This window comes from Panthera onca, chromosome C1, assembly GCF_046562875.1.
Source record: "Panthera onca isolate mPanOnc1 chromosome C1, mPanOnc1 haplotype 2, whole genome shotgun sequence".
NCBI lineage: Eukaryota > Metazoa > Chordata > Mammalia > Carnivora > Felidae > Panthera > Panthera onca.
In genome coordinates, this window is record NC_138346.1 from 103,664,512 (window position 1) to 103,687,181 (window position 22,670).

The window sequence follows — 22,670 nt, forward strand, 5'->3', positions numbered from 1 at the left end:
GCAAAAAACATAGCGGCCAATTTGCAAAAGTGAGCGGCCTGCAGACATGCTTTGTCTGCTCACAGTGCTTTTCAAAAGTGATTTAATTGTTAACATTGAAAAAGGGAGTTTCACATAAAATTCCAAATGTCCGACATCTCTTAAAGAAGCAGAAGTCTGACATCCCTAAATTCCAGCAACCAGCAGGCACTTCTCTTTGGAAGGGCAACACACTGTCTAAAGGACCACAGTGCTGCTACTCCTCTTACTTCTGCCCCGGGTGCTCCCTGCCCCAGCTGTAGCCATCCTGGACCCAGCTGCTTGGTTTTGTACCCAGACCCTGGCCTGGGTCAGGTGCCCTCCTTGGGATCAGTCAGTTTCTCCCAGGGGATAGGGCCACATACTGAGCTGACATGCCTTATCTCCCTTACCCCTTGTCCTGTAATAACCATGCAGATGGCAGAGGGGAGCAGTTTCTAGAAAAAGGGTGCTAGTCTGACAGTACCTGAAGTGATGTATTTGGAAAAAGTTGTATGTTATTTAGTGAATTTTTTTTAAACTCCTTTTTACCAATGTCCTTTTGCCCAAAGGGCCTGTTATTCTTACACGCTTAACACTTTAAGTGGTCCTCTGCTTTTTTATTTTGGAGGAGTGCTGGAGGACTTCATAGAGGCTCTCGTGACAATTCAGTCCTGTGAATGTGGCCGTCAAAGCTAAGCATCTCACTTGGAATTTATGATGTAACATGGCTTATCTGTTTGTTTTTAATGGATGATTCAAGCTAGGATTGCAAAGGGTTGCTACAAACGTACTCCCAATCTTACAAACCTGATTTAGTAAAAAGTAAAAGTTAGGTATTGATAGAATTTGGTAAAGTATATACAAAAAAACTTATCCTGGTTTCTAAAGTTTCTGTTTTGTTATGAACTGTGAAAATCCAAGAATGCATTTTCAAATCAAAATCGCTTTTTTTGTTTCTTTCCATGTGTTTTGTTATTTGAAGTTAGCACGTCATTTTAAATCTTTATTATTTTGTCCTATCTGGTAAAATTCTATGAATTCCCAAGACAGACAGTCTTTTAAGAACTTTGTTTCTCGGGGCGCCTGGGTGGCTCAGTCGGTTAAGCGTCCGACTTTAGCTCAGGTCACGATCTCGCGGTCCACGAGTTCGAGCCCCGCGTCGGGCTCTGGGCTGATGGCTCGGAGCCTGGAGCCTGCTTTGGATTCTGTGTCTCCCTCTCTCTCTGCCCCTCCCCCGTTAATGCTGTGTCTCTCTCTGTCTCAAAAATAAATAAAAACGTTAAAAAAAAAAATTAAAAAAAAAAAAGAACTTTGTTTCTCATTTACTTAGGGCTCCCCTATTTCTGAAGACTTTAAAAGTGCAGAGTGAATATACGGAAATTATTGTGCTTGAATTTGAAGAATGACAGATCAGTAGAAGACACTAGTATGATCTGGGGACTCAGGGCAGGAAGGGAGGTGCTGTCAACACACACTGGCATACTCGTGTGTACAGCCCCTCATTTTACTGGGTACAGCTGTTTACTAATTTGGCGTTAGATGCTAAGAAATAAGAAGATTCCATGTCGATTTCAACACCAATGGAAATGGCATCTACTGGGTAGACCGTGTCATGGCATTTTCCTTTTTCATGATTCAGCATTCACAATCCCTGCAGTCCATCTGTTTCCTGTGTTACTTCATATTTGAAAGCACTGTCTTTTGGGGGAGAGTTCTTCATGACCCTAATTTAGATCAGATTGTTTCTAATCTGGATTGTAACAGGAAGTGGTATGGATTTGCCTTGACACGTAATAGTACTCTGCTTGCTAAAATGCAGATTCTGATTCGTAAGTAATGTATGGAGGCACTGTAAGACCATGCAAATACCGTGTTCCTCATCCAGATCTCCCCTGTAGATTTAGCATCTATTAATGATTCTTGCCTGAACCAATCTTTACTATGATAGTTGATTTTCCATATGAATTGTTTGAATGTATATGAACTTTCATATGAAGTTGTTTCCATATAAATGTTGATTTTCCAACTCAGGTGCACCCTCTATAATGTGTCAGTCTGCCTTTGGCATTCTCCTGGAAGCAAGAGTCCTCCCTCTTCCGTTGTTTATTTAATATTTATTATAGGTGTGGATTCACGAATTCCCAATTTTTCAATGGTCTGTTTTCATTAGTGCCCTTAATTATTTTGGTGCTTAAATTGTCCCAGATTTAGGATTGTCCTCCTTTTTTGATTGTTATAGAGAGGATTAAAAACATGGATAATATTTTGGGAGACTCAGGTATTATGATTATGGCCTATTAGTAGTATCTAGGTTACCTTAAAGTTATACTAAAAAAGTGCTAAGTGCAATTCTTTGCATGTGGATAGTATTTGAGAGTTTCCCATGTGCTTTTGTGGACGTGTGCTACGTAGGACACTTGAATTTTATGAGGAGGACTGAGTAAGCGTTCCTCTGCATTTTCAAATTGTCATTTGATTTTTTTTTGACATTCCCGTGATACAGACAAGGTGGCATTTTACTCTATCTACCAACTTATTTTCTCCTAGCCTCAGTTTAATAAAAGACTAATGATTATATTAGCCTAGAATATTAGTCTAGAAACTGCTCTTTTCCTCCTAACACACATTTGCGTGATTTATATATTGTGATCTGCTTTAAAAACTTCACTTCTCAAGTGAATGTGTTCTGGTCTTGAATTAATGCTGAGTGGTAGAGGGCCCTATCTCAAATTAATGTATCATAGAATATGACATAGAAAAAGCACTCCCTAACCCTTGCCTGCCTGCTTTTTTTTTTTTTTTTTTTTTTTTTGCCTTGCCTCATTTTTATGAATGATGCTTTTTTTAGTTTGGCATGTCTTGTTTTTCTGTATGGGAATGTGTGTGTGTGTGTTTAATTTTTTTTTTATGTTTATTTGTTTTTGAGAGAGAGAGAGAGAGAGAGAGCACAAGTTGGGGAGGGGCAAAGAGAAAGGGAGACACAGAATCTGAAGCAGGTTCCAGGCTCTAAGCAGTCAGCACAGAGCCCAATGTGAGGCTCGAACTTATGAACCGTGAGATCGTGACCTGAGCCGAAGTCGGATGCTTAACCGACTGAGCCACCCAAGGCGCCCCAGGGAATGTGTGTTTATTCTTACAGATTCAGTGCCTTACATGCTAACTTGGGCTGGAGGCCACACCCCACAATGGTTTCCCATTTTCTCCAGGGTATGTTTCTTAAGATAGCATCTTAGGTCCATTTGTAGGTGAACATGGGTGTCTTTGGAGACTCCTCACCCTGTCACTTCCCCACTCCATACCTTATGCTTCAATATTATGTGGTACCTGGTACTAACTGTGATGTGTGATGCCTTTGTTCCTTTGCTTGTGCTCTGAGTTATGCTTGGAAAGCGCCCCTCAATCACCCCATCTGTTGAGTGAACTCTTACTCAGTTTTGAAGCCTTTCCTGATTCTTTTTTTCCAGAGTTCATTGTGCTTTCCATTATACTTTGCACCATCTTCATCACCGCATGTGGGAAATTATATTAACATACTTTAGTTGTATGTCTTTCCTTAGAGATTAAGTTTTCTAAGGGCAGAGGCCCGCAGCTTGGCACAAAGTAGCACTTAAAAGTTTTTTTTGCACAAAAATGGATCTAACCGCAGAACTTTTCTGTTACTAGGTAGAGACGTAGTGAAGGGTGTTCATTGGTGTGTTTCTCAAGTGCCCTGTAAGAGACTTCTGGCCCAAAGGGAGAGACATGCCAGGACGTGGTGTTATGGACCCAAATTCCCCTCTTGGAAGATCAATGTTGTGTAGCTTCATGTATTGGCTATGAACCCATGAGTTCATTGAAGTGATTTAGGAGGATTGCAAACTGCTTAGAGAGAGTTCTGAAATTATCAGTGAAGACAGCAGTGGGGCAAGGGGTGGGGGTGGATATGATTGCTTTGTAAAAAAATGGGTGTCTACACTGAAGTCAGGGATGAAGTGTCCTGATGTCTACAGCTTACATGGAAATGCAAGGAATAAGACGGATTGACGGGTAGGGAGAGAGACGCCAGTTGACGGGGTTTGTGGTAAAGCACATGGGGCAAAACGCAAACTGGAGAATCTGGGTGGTGGGTATGTGGACTCACCCTGCAGTTCCTTTAACTTTCCTGAAAGTTTGAAACTTTTCATAACAAACTGTTGGGAAAAAGGATACTTGTATTATTTTTTAGAACACATTTATTGGCTGCGCGTATCAATCACAAACATTAAATCTTCAACACACGCTTTCTAAGCCGTGCTGATTTGTTTTCTTCCTGGCATCTCTCTTCCTCTCTTTGTCTAGTTGGTGTCTTTAAATCCCAGGTCTTGTGTTGCTCCCTTTGGGAGAATTTCCCTGACTTTCCAGGGTGATTTAGATGTCTCTCCTCAGTGTTCCCAGAGCACCCCTTGCATCTCACTTCTGCCGTGGAATTTGTTTTACCTGCGCTGTGATCTGTCTGAACCACTAGACTTGGAGTTTCTTGAGTCAATGACTCTGTTTCTGGAACACTTTTGGTAGAAGTGAAAACAAAAACAACAACAATTAGTAGACTAACAGTGGCTTAAACAAATATTATTTATTCCCAATGTCAAGAGCCCCGAGGTCAGGGGTTTGCAGTTTCCAGGATCAGTTTGGTGCTGGGCACTTGGTTGGCCCTTCTGCCTGTATCCTGTCTTTCCCTTCATTGGGTGAAGTTGACCAACGCAGTCGTGTGGATTGGAAATACCCACCATGGTTATTTCAGTTTTTGAGCTTTGATCACAGATACGCTGGCAAATATCTTTGGACCTATTGAATAGTTTTCAGCTCATTTATTATGGTTTCTTCTAGAGAGATTGACTTTGTGTTTTGAAAATAGCAGCTCAGAATTAGATAGATGTCTACATGGGTTTGAAAGCCTCCCCTACTCCAACCTGGAAAATTCTTTCTCCATTTTCTTACAACTGTAATAATTCACAGAAGCAAGGTTGCTTCGGAGCGATTGTGTGACACATGGATGGTCTGGAGGTCCCAGCCTCATGCTCCAGGATTTGCTTTCTGTGGAACACTGGTGGACCAGAAATTAGGCCAAAAGCGGTTTCACTTTGTTAAACTGAAGCCTTTAGGGGAGGCCCACGCCTTACCCCATTTATTCTATTTTAGTCACAATTCAAATGTGCTTAATTATCCAGTTAATTGCTTAGAACACTTATTAAAAGGCACATAATTAGAAAAGGAGTGGTGGAAAGAAGGCCTGGCATAGGCAATAAACTAACGGTCCGGGGGGGAAGGGGGCAGCACAAGCAGACATGCGATCCTACTCCCAGCAGCCTTGATGGTCCTTAAATCATCAAGGAAGGATTTCATTATGTTCAGTCTTCTCTAAGAAGACAGATGGAGATAATACGTGAGCGGTAACATGCCAAACTACATGACTATGATCTTAAATAGGTTTTAAATATAGGATTATATAGATTAGAATACTGGCAGGAAATCTACTGCTAATAAGCGAATATCTCTGGGTGGTGGAATCATAAGTGATTTTTTTTTTCTCTTTGAAAGATAGTTTAGATATTTCCTAAATTTTCTATTGAGCATTGAAAGGGTTTGGAGTGTGCCACCCCCAAATATGCCACTTTGACATAGGATTATTTCGAGCTGAAGACAGTTGAAAACAGACCAAAATAAAATTCTCTGCCTCCCCGCTGCGCCCCTACCAGGAAGGGCAGGGCTATTCTGAATCACCTGAGACAGCTCTAGGCTCCTACCAGCCCCGAGAGGGCACCAGAGGAACCTGCTTAGCACACTTTACTCACTAGCCCTTATCTCGTCTATCAACTTCCCTTAGATAGTGTTTGTCTTCCCACACTTTGTTGCCCCTAGAAGTGCAAAGTCTTGTTTTTTGTTTGTTTCTTTGTTTTCTTTTGTTTTGTTCGTCTTGTCACTTCTCCGAAATGTATTATTATTTTGTTAAGATGTGATGTAAGCTGAAGTTCTGACCACCCCCTTGAGTTACTCATCACTGAATTGTGTGTGTTTGTGAGATGTACACAGTAATAAGCTTCCATTTGTTTTTCTCTTGTTACTCTGTGTTTTGTCAGATCTGCAGGGCTCCAACCAATGAGCCAAAAATAGGTGGAGAAAAAATCAATAGTTTTTTTTCCTCCTCCCCTATGGTTTTATTATTCTTCGTTTTAAATACTTAAAATACATTAGACGTTCAAAGGGGTTCTTGTTCAACTCCTGGTCTTTTGATAATGTTGTTTTTCTAGCATTTTTATTTTGCCTTTGTTAAAAATGCTCGAATTATACTTTTTATAATAGCTGTCTGAAAAGCCCTACTTGTTATGGATGTGAACTACCACATATGGTGATTTTCTTAGGTGTTTCGTAGGTTGGAGCTGTGGACTCCTATCTGTGGATTTTAGTTATGAGTATCCTGGTCTGTCTTACTGCATGTTGTGTCCCCAGAGAGGTTTTGTTTGTCACTCTGCCTTGTGTTCCAGCACTGCGACCAGACTCGGACTGCTTTTTATGTTAACTTCTTGGCTTTGGAGAAGTGCCATGGTCACAGATTTTCTGGGTACACTTCCATGCAGCTGGGGCTCAGTCAGATAAGCTTCTTTGTCATTGTCCCCTGTTGGTCAACAAATGTTTTTCTAGTACATCCTTTACCTGAAGGTGTGTTCCTCCAAGGGTCTTGGCTTCTCTGTTCTCAGTTGAGAAAAGGTGTCAGTTCTGACTCCCACGTGGCCTGGGCAGCTGGTCCCTCAGCCCTGTGTGTTTGCTAAATCCTAAGTTACTGTGAACAGCAGCTATTCAAGACTGCGGGAACAGCAGCTCTCAGGGCCCTGATGTTTTTCACCCTACCTTGGGGATTTCTTCCTTTCTTTTGAGCTTAGCTGTACATGTAAGAGAAGTTCTCAACGTTGGGTGTCCACTGTAATCACCTGAGAAGCTTCTAGAAGTCCCCATGCCAGGCTACATGCTGGGCCAATTCCATCAGACTCTCTGGGGTGGGACCCATGCATCAGGATGTTTTGTTTTTTTGTTTTTTTTAAATTTTTTTGATGTTTATTTATTTTTGAGAAAGAAAGACAGAAAACAAGTGGGGGAGGGACAGAAAGACGGGGAGGGACAGAGAGAGAGGGAGACATAGAATCTGAAGCAGGCTCCAGGCTCCGAGCTGTCAGCACAGAGCCCGATGCGGGGCTCGAACCCACAAACTGCAAGATCATGACCCGAGCCAAAGTCGGACACTCAACCGACTGAGCCCCCAGGCGCTGCATCGGAATGGTTTCAAGGCTCCCCAGGGGATTCCGTTGTGCAGCCAAGGATGGAAGCCACTGATTTAAACCAATGTTTTATTTATAAATCAACCAATGGATGATTTATGTGTGTACTGTGTGTATTAATTTATTGTTCTAGTGGGGATGTTGTCAAGTTCCTTTGTCAGCAGTAATGGAAATAGGAGCCTGCCATATTGGAATTGGAAATTTTTTTTTTTTTTAACGTTTATTTATTTTTGAGACAGAGAGAGACAGAGCATGAACGGGGGAGGGGCAGAGAGAGAGGGAGACACAGGATCAGAAGCAGGCTCCAGGCTCTGAGCCATCAGCCCAGAGCCCGACGCGGGGCTCGAACTCGCGGACCGCGAGATCGTGACCTGAGCCGAAGTTGGACGCTCAACCGACTGAGCCACCCTGGCGCCCCTGGAAAAAATTTTTAAACGTTAGGACGTTAATGGGGCGCCTGGGTGGCTCAGTCGGTTGGGCGTCCGACTTCGGCTCAGGTCGGGATCTCACGGTTCGTGAGTTCGAGCCCCGCGTGGGCTGACAGCTCAGAGCCTGGAACCTGCTTCAGATTCTGTGTCTCCCCCTCTCTCTCTGCTCCTCCCCCACTCATGCTCTGTCTTTCTCTCCTTCAAAAATAAATAAAAACATTAAAAAAGATTTTTTTTTTAAATGTTAGGATGTTCAAGTCTGCTGGAAAGGAAACCAACCTTTATTAAGTTCCTAGGGGGTGCCTGGCACTGTGCTTAGGTCTCTCATCCTCAGGAGAATCCTGCAAGGCAGGTGGTGTTTGGGTTTTGCGGCTTGGGGAACTCAAATAGTTCTAAGTCTCCCAGCTCACAAATGGCAGACCCCGGCTCAGGCCCAGGAGATGCCCCAGCCTGCGTCCTTTCCTTACTCTGTGGCATATGTGAACTAGGCTTTCTCGTACGAATTGGTTAAAATAAAAATTGGTACTGGAGTTAAAGTAAATTCCATTTACTATTAAATTTACATATTTGGAATACTTCATCTTCCCACAGTGCCTGGGATTCCCTCCTCTTTTTATCTCACATCTGAGGAGGTTAAACTGATTTTGATCAATGGTCATTATAGGGGAACTTAACTCATTTTATTAAAAAAATTTATTTTTATTTTTATTTTTTTTATTAAAAAAATTTTTTTAACGTTTATTTATTGAGAGACAGAGAGAGACAGAGCATGAGCAGGGGAGGGACAGAGAGAGAGAGAGAGGAGACACAGAATCTGAAGCAGGCTGCAGGCTCTGAGTTGTCAGCACAGAGCCTGATGTGGGGCTCGAACTCACGGACCGCAAGATCGTGACCTGAGCCGAAGTTGGCTGCTTAACCGACTGAGCCACCCAGGCGCCCCAAAACATTTTTTTAAAGTGTATTTATTTTGAAAGAGAGAGTATGTGTGCATGTGCATGTGTGAGTGGGGGAGGGGCAGAGAGAGAGGGAGAGAGAATCCCAAGCAGGGCTCCACACTGTCAGCGCAGAGCCTGATGCAGGGCTCGAACCCATGAACCATGAGATCATGACCTGAGCTGAAATCAAGAGCCGGATGCAACCAGCTGAGCCACCCAGGGGCCCCCAGTTTAACTCATTTTGGTTCACCACTTTAAATACACTTGAAGGAAATAATTTCGTTCTCTTTCTTTTAGCTCCATCGTGTGCCACAAAGGGGTACTTACTATAAAAACTGCATTTACTGATCTCCTTCCAGAGTACCTCTGTGGCCCGCGTTGGGGGCTGTGGGAGTGTGTGTATCGGGAGGCAGAGGCACAAGGGGAAGTGAGCGGTGAGAATAAAGCGGGCAAAATTGAGGTCCCTGAGTGCTGTCTGTGGCACCAGATGACTTGGGAGATCTGAAGGGTGGGACTCAGAGCTCTCTGGTCCACTTCAGAGAAGCGCCTTTGAGGATTTTTAGTGTCCGATGTCCTCCCCACACTCCCCAGTGATCCAGGCACTGGGTGCCATTTTTTTCCTCTCTGTCTTACTTTCTTTCTGGCTCTGCTCTGGTAAATGACCTCTGGGGTTGTTGGAGGGATTGTTTCATCTCTGCCCGGCACCTAGAAGCTTTGCTTCTCTGTTGGAATGTCTGGGTTAGGCTTTCCTGGCGCACACGGACTTCATTTTCTTTCAGCTGGGTAGACATCAAACTGCCTCTAAGTCTTTGTCTTGTTCCTTGGCAGCTCTTCAACTGGGTCCTCTGGTCGTGTGTTGCGACCTTAGACAACCGGCAGGATGGCCGCAAACAAGAGTAAGAGCCAGAGCTCCCTGGCCCTTCACAAGGTGATCATGGTCGGCAGTGGAGGGGTTGGCAAGTCGGCCCTGACGCTTCAGTTCATGTACGATGAGGTAAGACATGCCGGGCGCAGACGCCTTTCTTCATCGAGTCTGCTGTCATAGTGTCCCTCCTCCAGCTGTGTTCATATGTTCAGTGCCCCACGTGCACGGAGGATCGTGGGGCAAATCTGTGTTAACATGGTTTCCGAGTAGCTTTATAGGCGGTCTAACGAGCATGAGATCTGGGCTGCTGATTTTTGGTAAGTAATTTCAACTCTGGTGGGGATGTGAGGGGTCCCTGCTTTGCGTGACTTCCAGTGTTATCCTTTGAGCTTGCTTTCTGACAGGAGCAAGGGAAGAGGAGGGGACTCTTATACTCTTATACCGTTCTGAAGAACAGGTCAGATTTAGCTTTGTGACAGTCACTTTCAGCAGGTAGTGAAAGGGAGAGCTAAGCTGTCATAAGACAATCTTTTCTCTAGTGATGGGCATCAGGTCCTCTCTAGTTCTGCCATGCAGCAAAGTAAGGCTCACACCATCCTTGCCCCACATTTATGTCACTTAATGTGGATAATGGAACTGGGGCTGAGTCCAATGTGACAACACCGTTTTGATTCCCATGGCAACAAATGTCCCTGCCTGATGGCCGTCCGTTGGTACCATGGGCAGAGTGTTCTGACCGGCGCTCACGTCACATTCCCATGGGTGTGTGCTTTACAGGATTTCCAAAAGGAAGATACCTGTCACCACAGTCGGTGAAGATCATTATCTGATCTTCACTAGACTTGCCCTCTGTCCAACTTATGTTGGGTGGTGTTGGAATGGCAATGGCCATTTTTGGGATCTAGCTGAGGGAAGTTGGGTTAAGGATATATTTAGCTGGGAATTAGTGGTATCTATTTATGTGGTTTGGAGTCACTTGGGCATGTGGTTAAGTTATTACTAGCCATTTCGCTGTAGGGATGGCTTCCCAGAATATTCCCACCACCCACTCTGCTGACTCACCTGGCACTGTGATGTGAGGTGCAGGGCCAGGAGGTTATCGTGGTGTGAGTGTGGTCCTGTGGCACCTGGTTCTGGAAGTGTGTGGGCTGTGGAGTTCTCGAGAAACAAGGGTCGAGACATGGAGCTAGAAACTGGTTGGGAAGGTTCTTCCAGATCTTATAGTCTCTTCCAGGGAAGTTTAAGAGACGTTTCTTAAATTTGACAATAGTCCTAAAACTTCTGTTACCAGTAGTGTCACATCATTGTGAAGCTGAAGAAAATCCTTCTAAACTTTCAATAAAAGAGAAACTTGGACCAATTATGCTAGAGGATAAGACTAAATTGTTTTTCATCCTCTATAGGAAATATTACACAATCGTTGGCCTGTATGACGAGATAATCAAAGAGGATGCAGTGAACAAACAAACCAGTTAAGAAGGTATTCTAGAGTTACGCCAGGCAGTTAATTAATAAAAAATATATTATTTTGCTGGATTTTGTGATATAAGTGGTATTTGTATTGGTTTTCTATTGCCATGTAACAAATTACTAGAAATTTAGCAGCTTGAAACAACACATGTTGGTCATCTACAGTTTCCAGGGCTTGGGAGTCTGGCGTGGCTTAGCTGGCTGCTCTGCCCGGGGTCCCACAAGGCTGCAGTCAGAGTTGGCTGGGGCCGTGAGCCTGGCTGACGCTCGGGTCCTCTTCCAAGCTCTGGGTGCTGGCAGAGTTCGGTTTCATGCAGACGTAGGGTGGAGGCCCACAGGTCCTTGCCACCAGGCCCTTTCCATAGGTGGTTCATTCCGTGGCACCTTGCTTCTTCAAGGCCAGTAGGAACGTCTCTGGTTAGCTAAGACAGATTCTTATATAAGGAAATGTAATCATGGGGTGATCTCACAATCTTTCCCATATTCTGTTGGTTAGAAGCCAGTCACAGAGTCCTCTGTATTTAAAAGGAGAGTATCATACCAGGGGCATGACTCACTGAGGGTCACCTGAGGGTATATTTGCCACAGTATTGGTCTTTTTATTTTTATTTTTTAAATGTTTATTTATTTATTTTTGAGAGAGAGAGAGACAGAGAGACAGAGAGACAGAGAGAGACAGAGCATGCGTGGGGGAGGGGCAGAGAGAGGGAGACACAGAATCCGAAACAGGCTCCAGGCTCTGAGCTGTCAGCACAGAGCCCGACGCAGGGCTCGAACTCACGGACCACAAGATCGTGACCTGAGCCGAAGTCGGCCGCTCAACCGATTGAGCCACCCAGGCGCCCCAATGTCTGGAGATACTTTTGAGTGTCACAACTGGAGGGCAGTTACTACTAGCACCTAGTGGGTAGGGGCCAGCGATGGTGCTAAACACCCTACAGCACACAGGAGAGACCTCACAACCAAGAGTTATCCATCCCAAATAGTCTTGTCAATAGCACAGCTGCTGACGCTGCGGGAGACTAGCTAGTAGGAGAGTCGAACCTGGATTTTCATTTTTATTATGTAGGTTTGTATGTGTGCGTATGGTTAAGTGGGGGTAGGGGGTGGGGAAGATGCACACAGAAGAGTTTTGTCCCTTCTTCCTCGTATCTTCAGAGAAACAAGGGAAAACTAGGCTTGATCTTAGTCTATTTTTTCATGGGCAAACATAGTTGAGGACTGCAGAGCAGCAGTTGTTGAAGAAATGGTAAAATGAGAGCAAGGAAAGAATAGAGATGGATTAATGTACGTTTGGAGAAGTCTTTAATTGATTTCTAAAGCAATGCTGTCCAGTAGGACCTTCTGCCACGATGAAAACGTTCTGTATCTGTACTGTCTGCACATGTGACTAGAGTTCCAGCAAATGTGGCTAGTGGCTACTATATTGGACAGGAGAGTTCCAGATCATAGTCTTGGAGCTTGAAGAGATCTTAGAGATCTTAGCAGCGATTCCCAAACTTAGCCGATCACCTTCTGAATAACATTTCTAGAGTTGAAAATGGGGACTCTCATTTTATGCGCAGCTCTCCCGGCAGTCTGATGTATGGCCAAGTGTGGTGATTCCTGCCTGAGAGATCACCTGGTCAAGCCTGATTTCACAGAAAAGGGAACAGTCCTGTGCTCCGGGATGCCAGTTACCTAAAATCTACCCACATCCCGCATTCTTTATTCTTGGTCCAGGGCTTTACCTCAAGTTAAAAAAAAAAAAAAAAAAAGAGCTTATATGGTGAAATTGCTGTGAGGGTTGGATTATGCGAGGGGCAGTGGTCCCAGAAGTTTGTATTTTTGGCTAAGGTCTGACTTTGAGAAAAATTGGAGGGAGATCTTAATCTTTTTATCCTTGACCTAACATACTTGAAGACTTCTAAAGCTACGGACCATGTGAGGTTGGTGACCGGGGACTTTGACAGCAACCACGGCAGACTGTCAGTGGCTGCCTAGGCAGTTTAGACACAGATCCCTGGGGAATCTGTGTGTCTTAGGCATCTGAAACTGAATCACACACCGCCCCCCAAGGCCAGGAGTGTGGATCGTCTTAACAGATACCAAGACTCCAGGACTTTCTGTTTCTAATGGAAAAGTGGAAAATCAAGATTGTAGTCTATGTTCTAATAATCTGTACACTTTTCACTGACACAGAGGTATGCAGTCGTTATGAGGACATTCAGACATCCCGTGTCCAGCGAGTCTATGGACCTTTTTAACCTTGAAAGCTCAGAAATACGCACTTGAAATGCTTCATGGTGGTATTTAGAGATTTGCACTGGGTGCTTAGGTTTTTGGGGTCATGGATTTGTCTCTTTGGAAAGGAGTTAATAGGACACTGCTGTGAAACAGGTCAATTTTCACATTTTGTCTAGTTGAAGATAACTGCTAGTACAAATGTAAGAACCTAATACTAAAAATCTTGTCGTTTTTTTATTTTGGGGCTTAAAATCAGTACAAAGCTTTTTTTAAGGGTGTTCTTCAAAGGGCCCACTAAGTTCACACTGATAATCTCAATTCTTTTTAAATGTTTTATTTATTTTTGAGAGAGAAAGAGAGAGAGAATGAGCAGGGAAGGGGCAGAGAGAGAGGGAGACAGAGGATCCGAAGCTGGCTTACTGCTGACAGCAGAGAGCCCAATGTGGGGCTCGAACCCACGAACTGTGAGATTGTTACCTGAGCCAAAGTTGGACACTTAACCGACTGAGCCACCCAGGCGCCCCTCAATTCAATTTTTAAATTTTTAAAAATTTAAATTAGTTTCTTAAGATATAATTCATACACCATAGTATTCATCCTTTTGAAGTGTACAATTCAATGATTTTTTTTAGCATATTCACACAGGCATGCAACCATCACTATTATATAATGTTAGAACAATTTTCTCCCTCCACAAAAGAGAAGAAAACACCGTAATATCAGCAGTCTTTCCTCATTTCTGCCTCCCGTGCTTCCACTTCAGGTTCTTGGCAACCATTTTGTTTTTATGGATTTACCTGTTCTGGACATTTCAAATAAATGGAATCGTACATTATGTGATCGTGATATCAGGCTTCTTTCACGTTGTATCAGGCTTTCTTTCAATGTCTTGGAAGCTCATCCATGTTGTAACCTGCATCAGGTTTTTTCACGGAATAATATTCCATTGTCTGGATATGCTGTGTTTTGTTTATCCGTTCATCAAGTGATGGACTTTTGGATTGTTTCTACTTTTTTGCTATTTTGAATAATGTTGCTGTGAACACATGTGCATAAATTTTTGTGTAGACTTATGTCTTAAATTCTCTTGCGTAAATATACCGAGGCATGAAACTTGCCAGGTCATATGGTAACTCTATGTATAACTTTTTGAGAAGTGCAAAACTTTTTTCCATAGCACCTGTACCATCTTATAACCCCACAAGCAATGTGTGAGGGTTCCGATTTCTCTGTATCCTTGCCAATGCTTGTTATTGTCTCTTTTTGATTATACATCCTGGTGAGTATGAAGCAGTATCTCACTGTGGTTCTGATTGGCAGTTCCCTAGTGACTGATGATGTTGCGCCTTGTTTCACGTGCCTGTTGGCCACCTGTGTATCTTCTTTGGAGAAATGTTCCTTCAGGTCTTTTGTCTATTTTTTTTTTAATTTTTTCAAAATGTTTATTATTTGAGAGAGAAAGAGAGAGACAGAGAGCAAGCAGGGACAGAGAGACAGGGAGACACAGAATCCAGAGCAGGCTCCAGGCTCTGAGCTGCCAGCACAGAGCCTGACTTGGGGCTCGAACCCACAGACGGTGAGATCATGACTTGAGCTGAAGTTGGCCTCTTAACCGACTGAGCCAAGCAGGCGCCCCTCTCTTGTCTATTTTTAAATTGGGTTGTCTTTTTATTGTTGAACTTTAAGAGTGTTTTGTGTATTCTGAATATAAGTCTCCTATTAGATATATGATTTACAAATATTTTCTCTCATTTTATGGGTTATCTTTTCACTTTCTTGAAGATGTCCTTCGAAGCATGAAAGTTTTACATTTTGATGAAGTTCAGTTTATCTACTTTTTCTTTTGTTGCCTGTGCTTTTGATGTCCTATCTAAGAATGCATTGCCATATCCAAGGTCATAAAGATTTACACCTGTTTACTTCTTAGAGTTTATAGTTTCAGTTTTTACAATTTGGTCTCGATCCATTTTGAGTTAATTTTTGTGTGTGATATGAAGTAGGGGTCCCACTTCATTCTTTCGCATCTAGATATCTGCTTAAACCAGCACCAATTCTTTTTTTTTAGTTTTTAAAAAATGTTTTATTACTTATTTTTGAAAGTGAGAGAGACAGAGCACAAGCACGGGAGGGGCAGAAAGAGAGGGAGACACGGAATCTGAAGCAGGCTCCAGGTTCCGAGCTGTCAGCACAGAGCCTGACACAGGGCTTGAACCCACGAACTGTGAGATGGTGACCCGAGCCGAAGTTGGCTGCTTAACCAACTGAGCCACCCAGTCCACCCGCACCGATTCTATTTTAATGGTTCATTGCTGTCATTAATTTAGTTTTTTTCCTGAATATCTGTACTTCTGACATCATTAAAATAATTACTTATTTGATGTATACCACGATATAAAGAAAATAGCTTTGAATTACTAATATCATTATTACTCAATAATACAAGCCAAGAGAAGTTTAGCAGTTTTTGAAACTTTTTGTCCTTTGTCTCTTTTACTGGGATGCATGCTATCAAAATATTCTGTACTAAAGTCTCTTGAATTAGTTCTCTGTGTGGCTCTATTACCAATTTAACATTCATTCAGGTTCATTTGCTTCTGTTTTCTGTTTCACAGCTTTTAAATTTGTTTTGTTTGTCTTTTCAGGGAATCTCTTTGGCAAATACATGCATAAATACATACATACCTATGCATATATGTGCCTATTAAGATATACACACACACATACATATATATACATACACACAAAAACAGCTATACATACTCATACACGCCTATCTTATTCTTTATTCTCCTTCGTTTCCTTATGCAAAAGGTAGACTGTTATCTTCCGGAGATCACTGTGTATCTGTACTGGTTCTCTTTGTCGTTTTTTTATAGCTGTGTAGTATTCCGTTGATGGGTGCCTGTTGTTGGGCGTTTGGGTGGTTATTGACCATTTGCTGTTACACACAGTGCCACAGTGATCACCTTGTGTGTTGCTGTAGATTAGATTCCTAGAAGCAGGGTGGCTGGGAGATGAACGCTTCTCCACTGCTGTTAGATGTTGCCGTGTTCATCCCCGTAAAGGCTGTGCTGTTCTCTACTCCCACCAGCCATGTGCAAGAGGGCCTTTTCCCCAGAGTATGTTGTCCGACGTTGGGTTTTTTGCCGGTCTGGTAGGTGAAAAACGGTATCTCTGTGTTGTCAATAATTTCCATTCTCTATATTAGTGAGGATGAACATCTTTTTGTATGATTAGCATCATAGGTATGTATTTTTCTGTCAATTGTTTATGTCTGTTGCCACTTTTCCCCGTTGGATTATTGATGTTTTTTTCTCCCTGTTTCTAGGAACTGTTTAAATATAGCTCTTTGTGATATGGGTTCAAATACTTTTTCCCTGTTTGTCATTTGTCTTTTTTTAAATAGTGTGTTGTGCCATATGGAAGTTTAAAAAAATTTTATGTAGTCTAATTTATCAATTTTTTCTTACATGGCTTCTGGATTTTGAGTCATAGTTAAAAAGGCCTTCCCTACTTCAAGGTAATAAAAGGATTTCACCCATGTTTTCTTCTGATACTTGATGGGCTTATTTTTTATATTTAATTTTTGACCCATTTAAAGTTTATCATGTTGCCTGTTTAATCCCCTTAGTCCCTCTTGTCAAATCACTTTTCAGATGAGTTTTATACTTCTGTTGATTGTGTGTAAGAGCTTCTGTTTCTCACCCTTGCCAGTGTTTATAATTTTATACTGTGAATAATATCACCAAGTGTTCTTTCTGCCCTATGCTTGGTCTCCTCATCTACAAAATGGGAATATTGGTTCTTGTCTACCCCCAAAACCAAGAGCACACTGTACATAGTGTATGTGAGCCAATTTGACAATACATTATATTAAAACCATGAAAACAAAAATAAAAACAAAAAGCAGTAGAACCAAGAGCAATAAAGAAGTGTTAAAGAAGGAGTTATTTTTTTATAGTGCCTTAAACATAGTGTGATAATTGTGAATACTCAATAAATATTCAGTTGATTATAGGCCAGGTGCCCATATATAGAAATTTATTTCTTTGGCAAATTTTCTTTCCCTTAATATGTTGTTAATTACTGATAATGTTGTTTATTCCCGCAGTTTGTAGAAGACTATGAACCTACCAAAGCTGACAGTTACAGAAAGAAAGTGGTTCTTGATGGAGAAGAAGTCCAGATAGATATTCTGGACACAGCTGGACAAGAGGACTATGCAGCCATTCGAGACAACTACTTTCGCAGTGGGGAAGGTTTTCTCCTCGTGTTCTCAATCACAGAACATGAATCATTTACAGCAACTGCCGAATTCAGGTATGTGTGAAACGAAAGAGACTCCAGCCTCCAGGAGACTTTCTGCCTGTCTTACTCACGTGGTCAGCTTGGCAGGAATCTGTGGCTGAGCATAATAACAGAGGGTTGGGCTTGTTATTAAGAATTCCGCTAACGGATTTTCTGGGGCTTTTTGAATCTTGGCACATGAGAGCCCCCCATTTGTTATCATCTCTTTGGGCTTCCCCATTTTTATAATTTTTGAATGTAAATTACCTTACGAATCTTCAGAGGTGGCTCAGTTGATTAAGCGTCGGACTCTTGATGTCAGCTTGGGTCATGATCTCATGGTTTGTGAGATGCCCAGCGTCGGGCTCTGCACTGACAGCGTGGAGCCTGCTTGGGATTCTCTCTCTCCCTTTCTCTCTGCCCCTCCCCCACTAATGTGTGCACATGCGTGCTCTCTCTCAAAATAAATAAACATTAAAGAAAAAAAAGGAATCTTAAGAGGACGAAGCCATTCCGTACACTCAAGAACTTCTAATTTTGTTTTCATATAAATCCTAAGAGACAGTGATCGATGGGTTAACTATCTTTATCCTTTTTATAATTTTGCTGGAAAAGTCATCATTTTGATCTGTTTTGAGGTTGATGAAACATTGTCAGGAGAGTGAAAGATGTCAGTTAGAGTGACCGTTTGTGGCACCTGTAGGACTTTTAACATAGGTGAGTGAAAAGAGCCCAGCTTTAGAATTAGGCAGACCTGGGTTTGAATCCTTGCCCTGCCACCTAGCAGTTTGGGGACCCTGAGCAGGTTTACTTGGCATTGGAGATTCTGTTTCTCTGTCTGAAAGTGTACTTGTTACTTGATGAGATGAAATGAAATGATGCTTTAGGCTGTACACGTGTAAGGGCAGGAGCCACGGCCATCCTGTACCGCGCTGTGTCCCCAGGCCCTCTCACAGCATGGGCACATGGTGCTTACACAGTGAGTAGAATGTGAACTGCTGTTACTCATTTTAAGTGCAGTGGTTAAAGATACCTGAAGTTCATTGTTACCAAGAAATCGTGAGCTGTTAGGCATAATTCTTAGAGGAATTCCAATGGGGATGGCGTCTTTCTCTTTACCCTACACGCTTGTTTTGTTTCTCTTATCTACTCCCCTTATAAACATATCTGTCCAGATGACTTTTGATTTTAAGAAGCAAATCTAGAGTCTAACAGGGAACTAAAAAGGGAAGAAAATCCATAATTTTTTTTTCCATTCTTTAGCAAGTTCTGGTCAGAAGTTAAGGGGTCAGCCAAAGGTGAAAATGAGGAAACTAAATTTCCCCCCACAAGATTTGGAAGGAAGCATCAGTGAGCCAGGGGGCCCTCAAGGGGTGAACCGAGGTGAACACAGTGGTCGTCACTTGCTGGGCTTCATAGTGTCAAGTCTTCAAAGGTGGCACATCTAAATTCTCTGGTACTATAGTACGTGCATGGTGGCGATCAGTTAAATGACCAGGACTCTTAGGAGAAGTCCTATGAGTTTTCAGACTTTCCCAACATGCCTAGGGTTTTCTCTATGTGGGTACAGTCGATGTATTCATAATTGTGAGTGCATCCTTGATAAAACAGGACGGATGCACACACTTCCTTATTATCTTGAATGTCCGAGCCTTTTGATTTCCCATTACCCCATGACTCGCCAAGAAAGGATGTGGTGGGCAGAGGGAGAGTCACATCCAGAGGAGACATGGTGCCAGCCTCGTCCAGTCACCCCGCACCATGCACACAGAGCCATGTGTTCTCAGGGATTTGGAGCAGTCTCATCTCGTCTTGGGAGGTGGGTTTCGGTCATTATGTGAGAACAGAGGTCCTTAGGAGAAAAAGGACAGATGACTACCTAAAAGAAAAAGGGAGGGCAGGTTAGCTCTTCTGACTTGAGCTCCGGACATTCAGAGAAAAGTCACGAGGCTGTCCAGGTTTCTCACGGCATCAGAAACGGAAAATGGAAGTAGGGCATCTGAGTCTTTGTGGTTAAACTCCTTTATGCCTGTTAACAGATTTCAAACATAGCATTTCTGTATTTATGGAAAGGTCCCAACATAAAACAAAATGTTAACATGCTCCATCTTCCTTGAAATTTGCCCTGGACAATATGCAATAAGCTCGAAAACTAGGTTTTTTTTTTTTTATAAGAGACCAGAATCAGTACTTCTATTTTTGCATGAATATGTTTATTAATGAGGTCATTTTACAAACCTCTGCATGACTAATGAGCCAGAGAGCTATCAGTTTTTCTTGTCATAATTTGTGCTGATCACGTAACTTCTAAATGTAGCATGTTCTATGACCCCTGTTGAAATGTAGGCTATAGCAAAGCTACTTAGAGGCAATTTATAAGCATCTCCTTATCTTCTTTTTCGTTTTTCTTAGAATATTTGATATCTGATACTTAAATTGACTCTAATGGAAAAATTTTTTTAAATTTTCATTATTCTGAAACGTTACCCTATATCATAGAGAAATCAATACAGATCCCCACAAAATACACTTTTGAGGTGGTCTATTTTGGGAATATATTGGAATGTGAAAGTAGAAATGTCTTCACTGGACCAAAATACTGGAAATGAAATATTTATTTTTTTAATATTTGGTATTGATTAGTAATTTAGGTAGCTGATAGCTTTAGGAGAGGTAAAATTTAAGGTGTTACAGTTAATGTTTTTTTTTTTTTTAAGGAGATGTTTTTGAAGTACTTTTCCATAGATATTGGATTCTTTCCTTTTTTTTTTTTTTTTTTTTTTACTTTGCAGTAGAAAAATGACACACAATAAAACATGATTACTGCCTAACTTAACTGACCTCATTCCATTGCTTGTAACATTTACTATATCTAAATGGAAACTGTGGCGGGGAGAGGTGCGGGGAGTCCGGCAGGGGGCAGGTGCATATACGCATACAGATGAAATCGAAACAGAAGTTTCACAAAACATACTTCATGTCATACTTGAGATCCCCTCTGATGTTTCTGCCCTGGTCTATGGTGTTCTGTTTCACTGAGGGGAAAAAAATGTTACTGGTTGTGACCCATTAAACTGATTTCATGATCTAATAGACTGCCACCTTCCGTATGAAAAACACTGATTTCACAGCTGTTAGTGTCACAAAGAAATCATACCATGTTTTCAGGAGAATTATTACGCATTTTATGTATGAAGATACTTCTTTTAATATTTAATTAATTAATTAATTAGAGAGACAGAGAGCAAGGGAGGGCCAGAGAGAGAGGGGGAGAGAAAGAATCCCAAGCAGGCTCCATGCTGCCAGCTCAGAGCCTGATGCGGGGCTCGAACTCATGAACTGTGAGATCTTGACCTGAGACGAAATCAAGGGTTGGATGCTTAACCGACCGAGCCACCCAGGCGCCCCTGAAGATACTTCTTTTAGCTTGTTTTTATCCCGGAGTTCCTAAGTTGTTCTTTTTGTTAAGAAGTTTTGGTGCCTAAGCATCAGTTGGGGACCCTGTTGAAATGCAGAATCCTGGGCTCCTATTCAGACATTCCTTCTGTGGGCCTCCTGTTGGGCCCAGAAACCCGTGTTTGTGACGAGCACCCCAGGTCCTCCTGATGTAGGCAAACTGAGAACCAGGCTTTGAAACCACTTGTCTTGTTTGTGACAGGATCTAGGGAATGCTGCCTTGGGACACGTCCGAGCATAACAATTTTTTCTGCTGTAGGAAAGCCGTTCATTTTAGATGCATCAGTGAAATTGAGTTCTCATTCTAGCTTTCTTAGCTGCTTTATTTTGATGCAATGCCTTAGGGAACAGATCCTCCGCGTTAAGGCCGAAGAAGATAAAATCCCATTGCTGGTCGTGGGAAACAAGTCCGACCTAGAGGAGCGGAGGCAGGTGCCTTTCGAGGAGGCCAGGACGAACGCAGAGGAGTGGGGTGTGCAGTACGTGGAGACGTCGGCTAAAACACGGGCCAACGTGGACAAGGTAGGTGTGCGCTCTTTGTGTGTTTCTTGGGAAACTGCAGCACGTAGACATCTCATCTGCTTGGTTTTGAGGGAACCATTTGTGGAAAGTAGGGGAGAACTGACTTTTCCAGATGTCTCAGCCAGTACAGTGAGAAGCCCTGGGAGGGTTTGACCGTGGATTTAAAACAGTCCAGAGCAGAGTCCCCTCACTTTGTCTTGAGCCTTTGTTAGAGCATGCTTAAGGTTGGCCCCTGGAAGTATGGCCCCGGGGTCAGTGAAGGCAGTGCTGGAAGGACGGCCACAGTAGCACCTCTGTGCTCTCATCTGCTGCGGCCTGTTGTTCTCCAGGAGCCAAGTCCATCAGCAGGTTCTTAGGGGCTTCCCCAGGGAAACATGTTGTACCTTGATTTTGTTGTCAGTGACTTATCGGTTAGATTTATTCTTTTCCCCTTACTGTCCACCGGCAGAGCCAGTGTGTTCTGTGTTTATAACTTAGTCTCCAAATACTGTTTGCTCTCAGGAATCAACTCTCCCATCCCCTCCCCTTCCCTTTCCCCTTTCCCTTCCCCTTCCCCTTCCCTTCTCTTCTCTCTCTTAGCGATGCCCAGTGTACTTTCTCATTCAAATCTGACGCTGGTGAAAGGGGGACCTTGACAATGCTGAAAATCTTTTTTTTTTTTAAATAATTTTTTAAAGTTTATTTACTTATTTTGAGAGAGACAGAGACAGCACAAGTGGGGGAAGGGCAGAGGGAGAGGGCGAGAGAAACCCAAGCAGGCTCCGTGCTGTCAGCTTAGGGCCTGATGTGGGGCTCGAACTCACAAAACGTGAGATCATGACCTGAGCTGAAACCGAGAGTCAGACGCTAATCAACTGAGCCACCCAGGCGCCCCGACGATGCTGAACATTGACAGTTGGAAAATCCACCTACTAGTGATCGCTATTGTTAGGTTTTGGGTTTTTTTCTAAAGAACTAAGGTTCAGAGTGGTTGCCACACAGTTAAAGTGAACAGCCTTCTAGATGAGGCTTTCCCTTCTGCCTTCACCTTGTTTGTTAGCTCTTACTTCATGATCTGTGCTCTTGTAACATCTAAACCCACCTCATTTTGGCAGCCGAGCAGTGGATATGTCTGCTTTGTATTATGCGGCGTCAGCATCTGAAGCCCCCAGATTGCATCTCATGTTGCTCCTTCTTATGGGGAAATAATTCT

At 42.7% G+C, this 22,670-nt stretch overlaps 1 protein-coding gene across 3 annotated transcripts in view; it reads left to right on the forward strand.

Moving 5' to 3' along the window:
- The window catches only part of RALB (RAS like proto-oncogene B), a 43,814-nt gene that overhangs the window by 14,438 nt on the left and 6,706 nt on the right, over positions 1–22,670 (forward strand). For all 3 annotated transcript variants that reach the window (XM_060625454.3, XM_060625453.3, XM_060625452.3), the window contains 3 exons: positions 9,481–9,646; positions 17,325–17,533; positions 21,301–21,478. In XM_060625454.3, coding sequence (XP_060481437.1) covers positions 9,533–9,646; positions 17,325–17,533; positions 21,301–21,478 — 501 coding nt within the window. In that variant the 5' untranslated portion in view covers positions 9,481–9,532. The remainder of the gene's footprint in view (positions 1–9,480; positions 9,647–17,324; positions 17,534–21,300; positions 21,479–22,670) is intronic.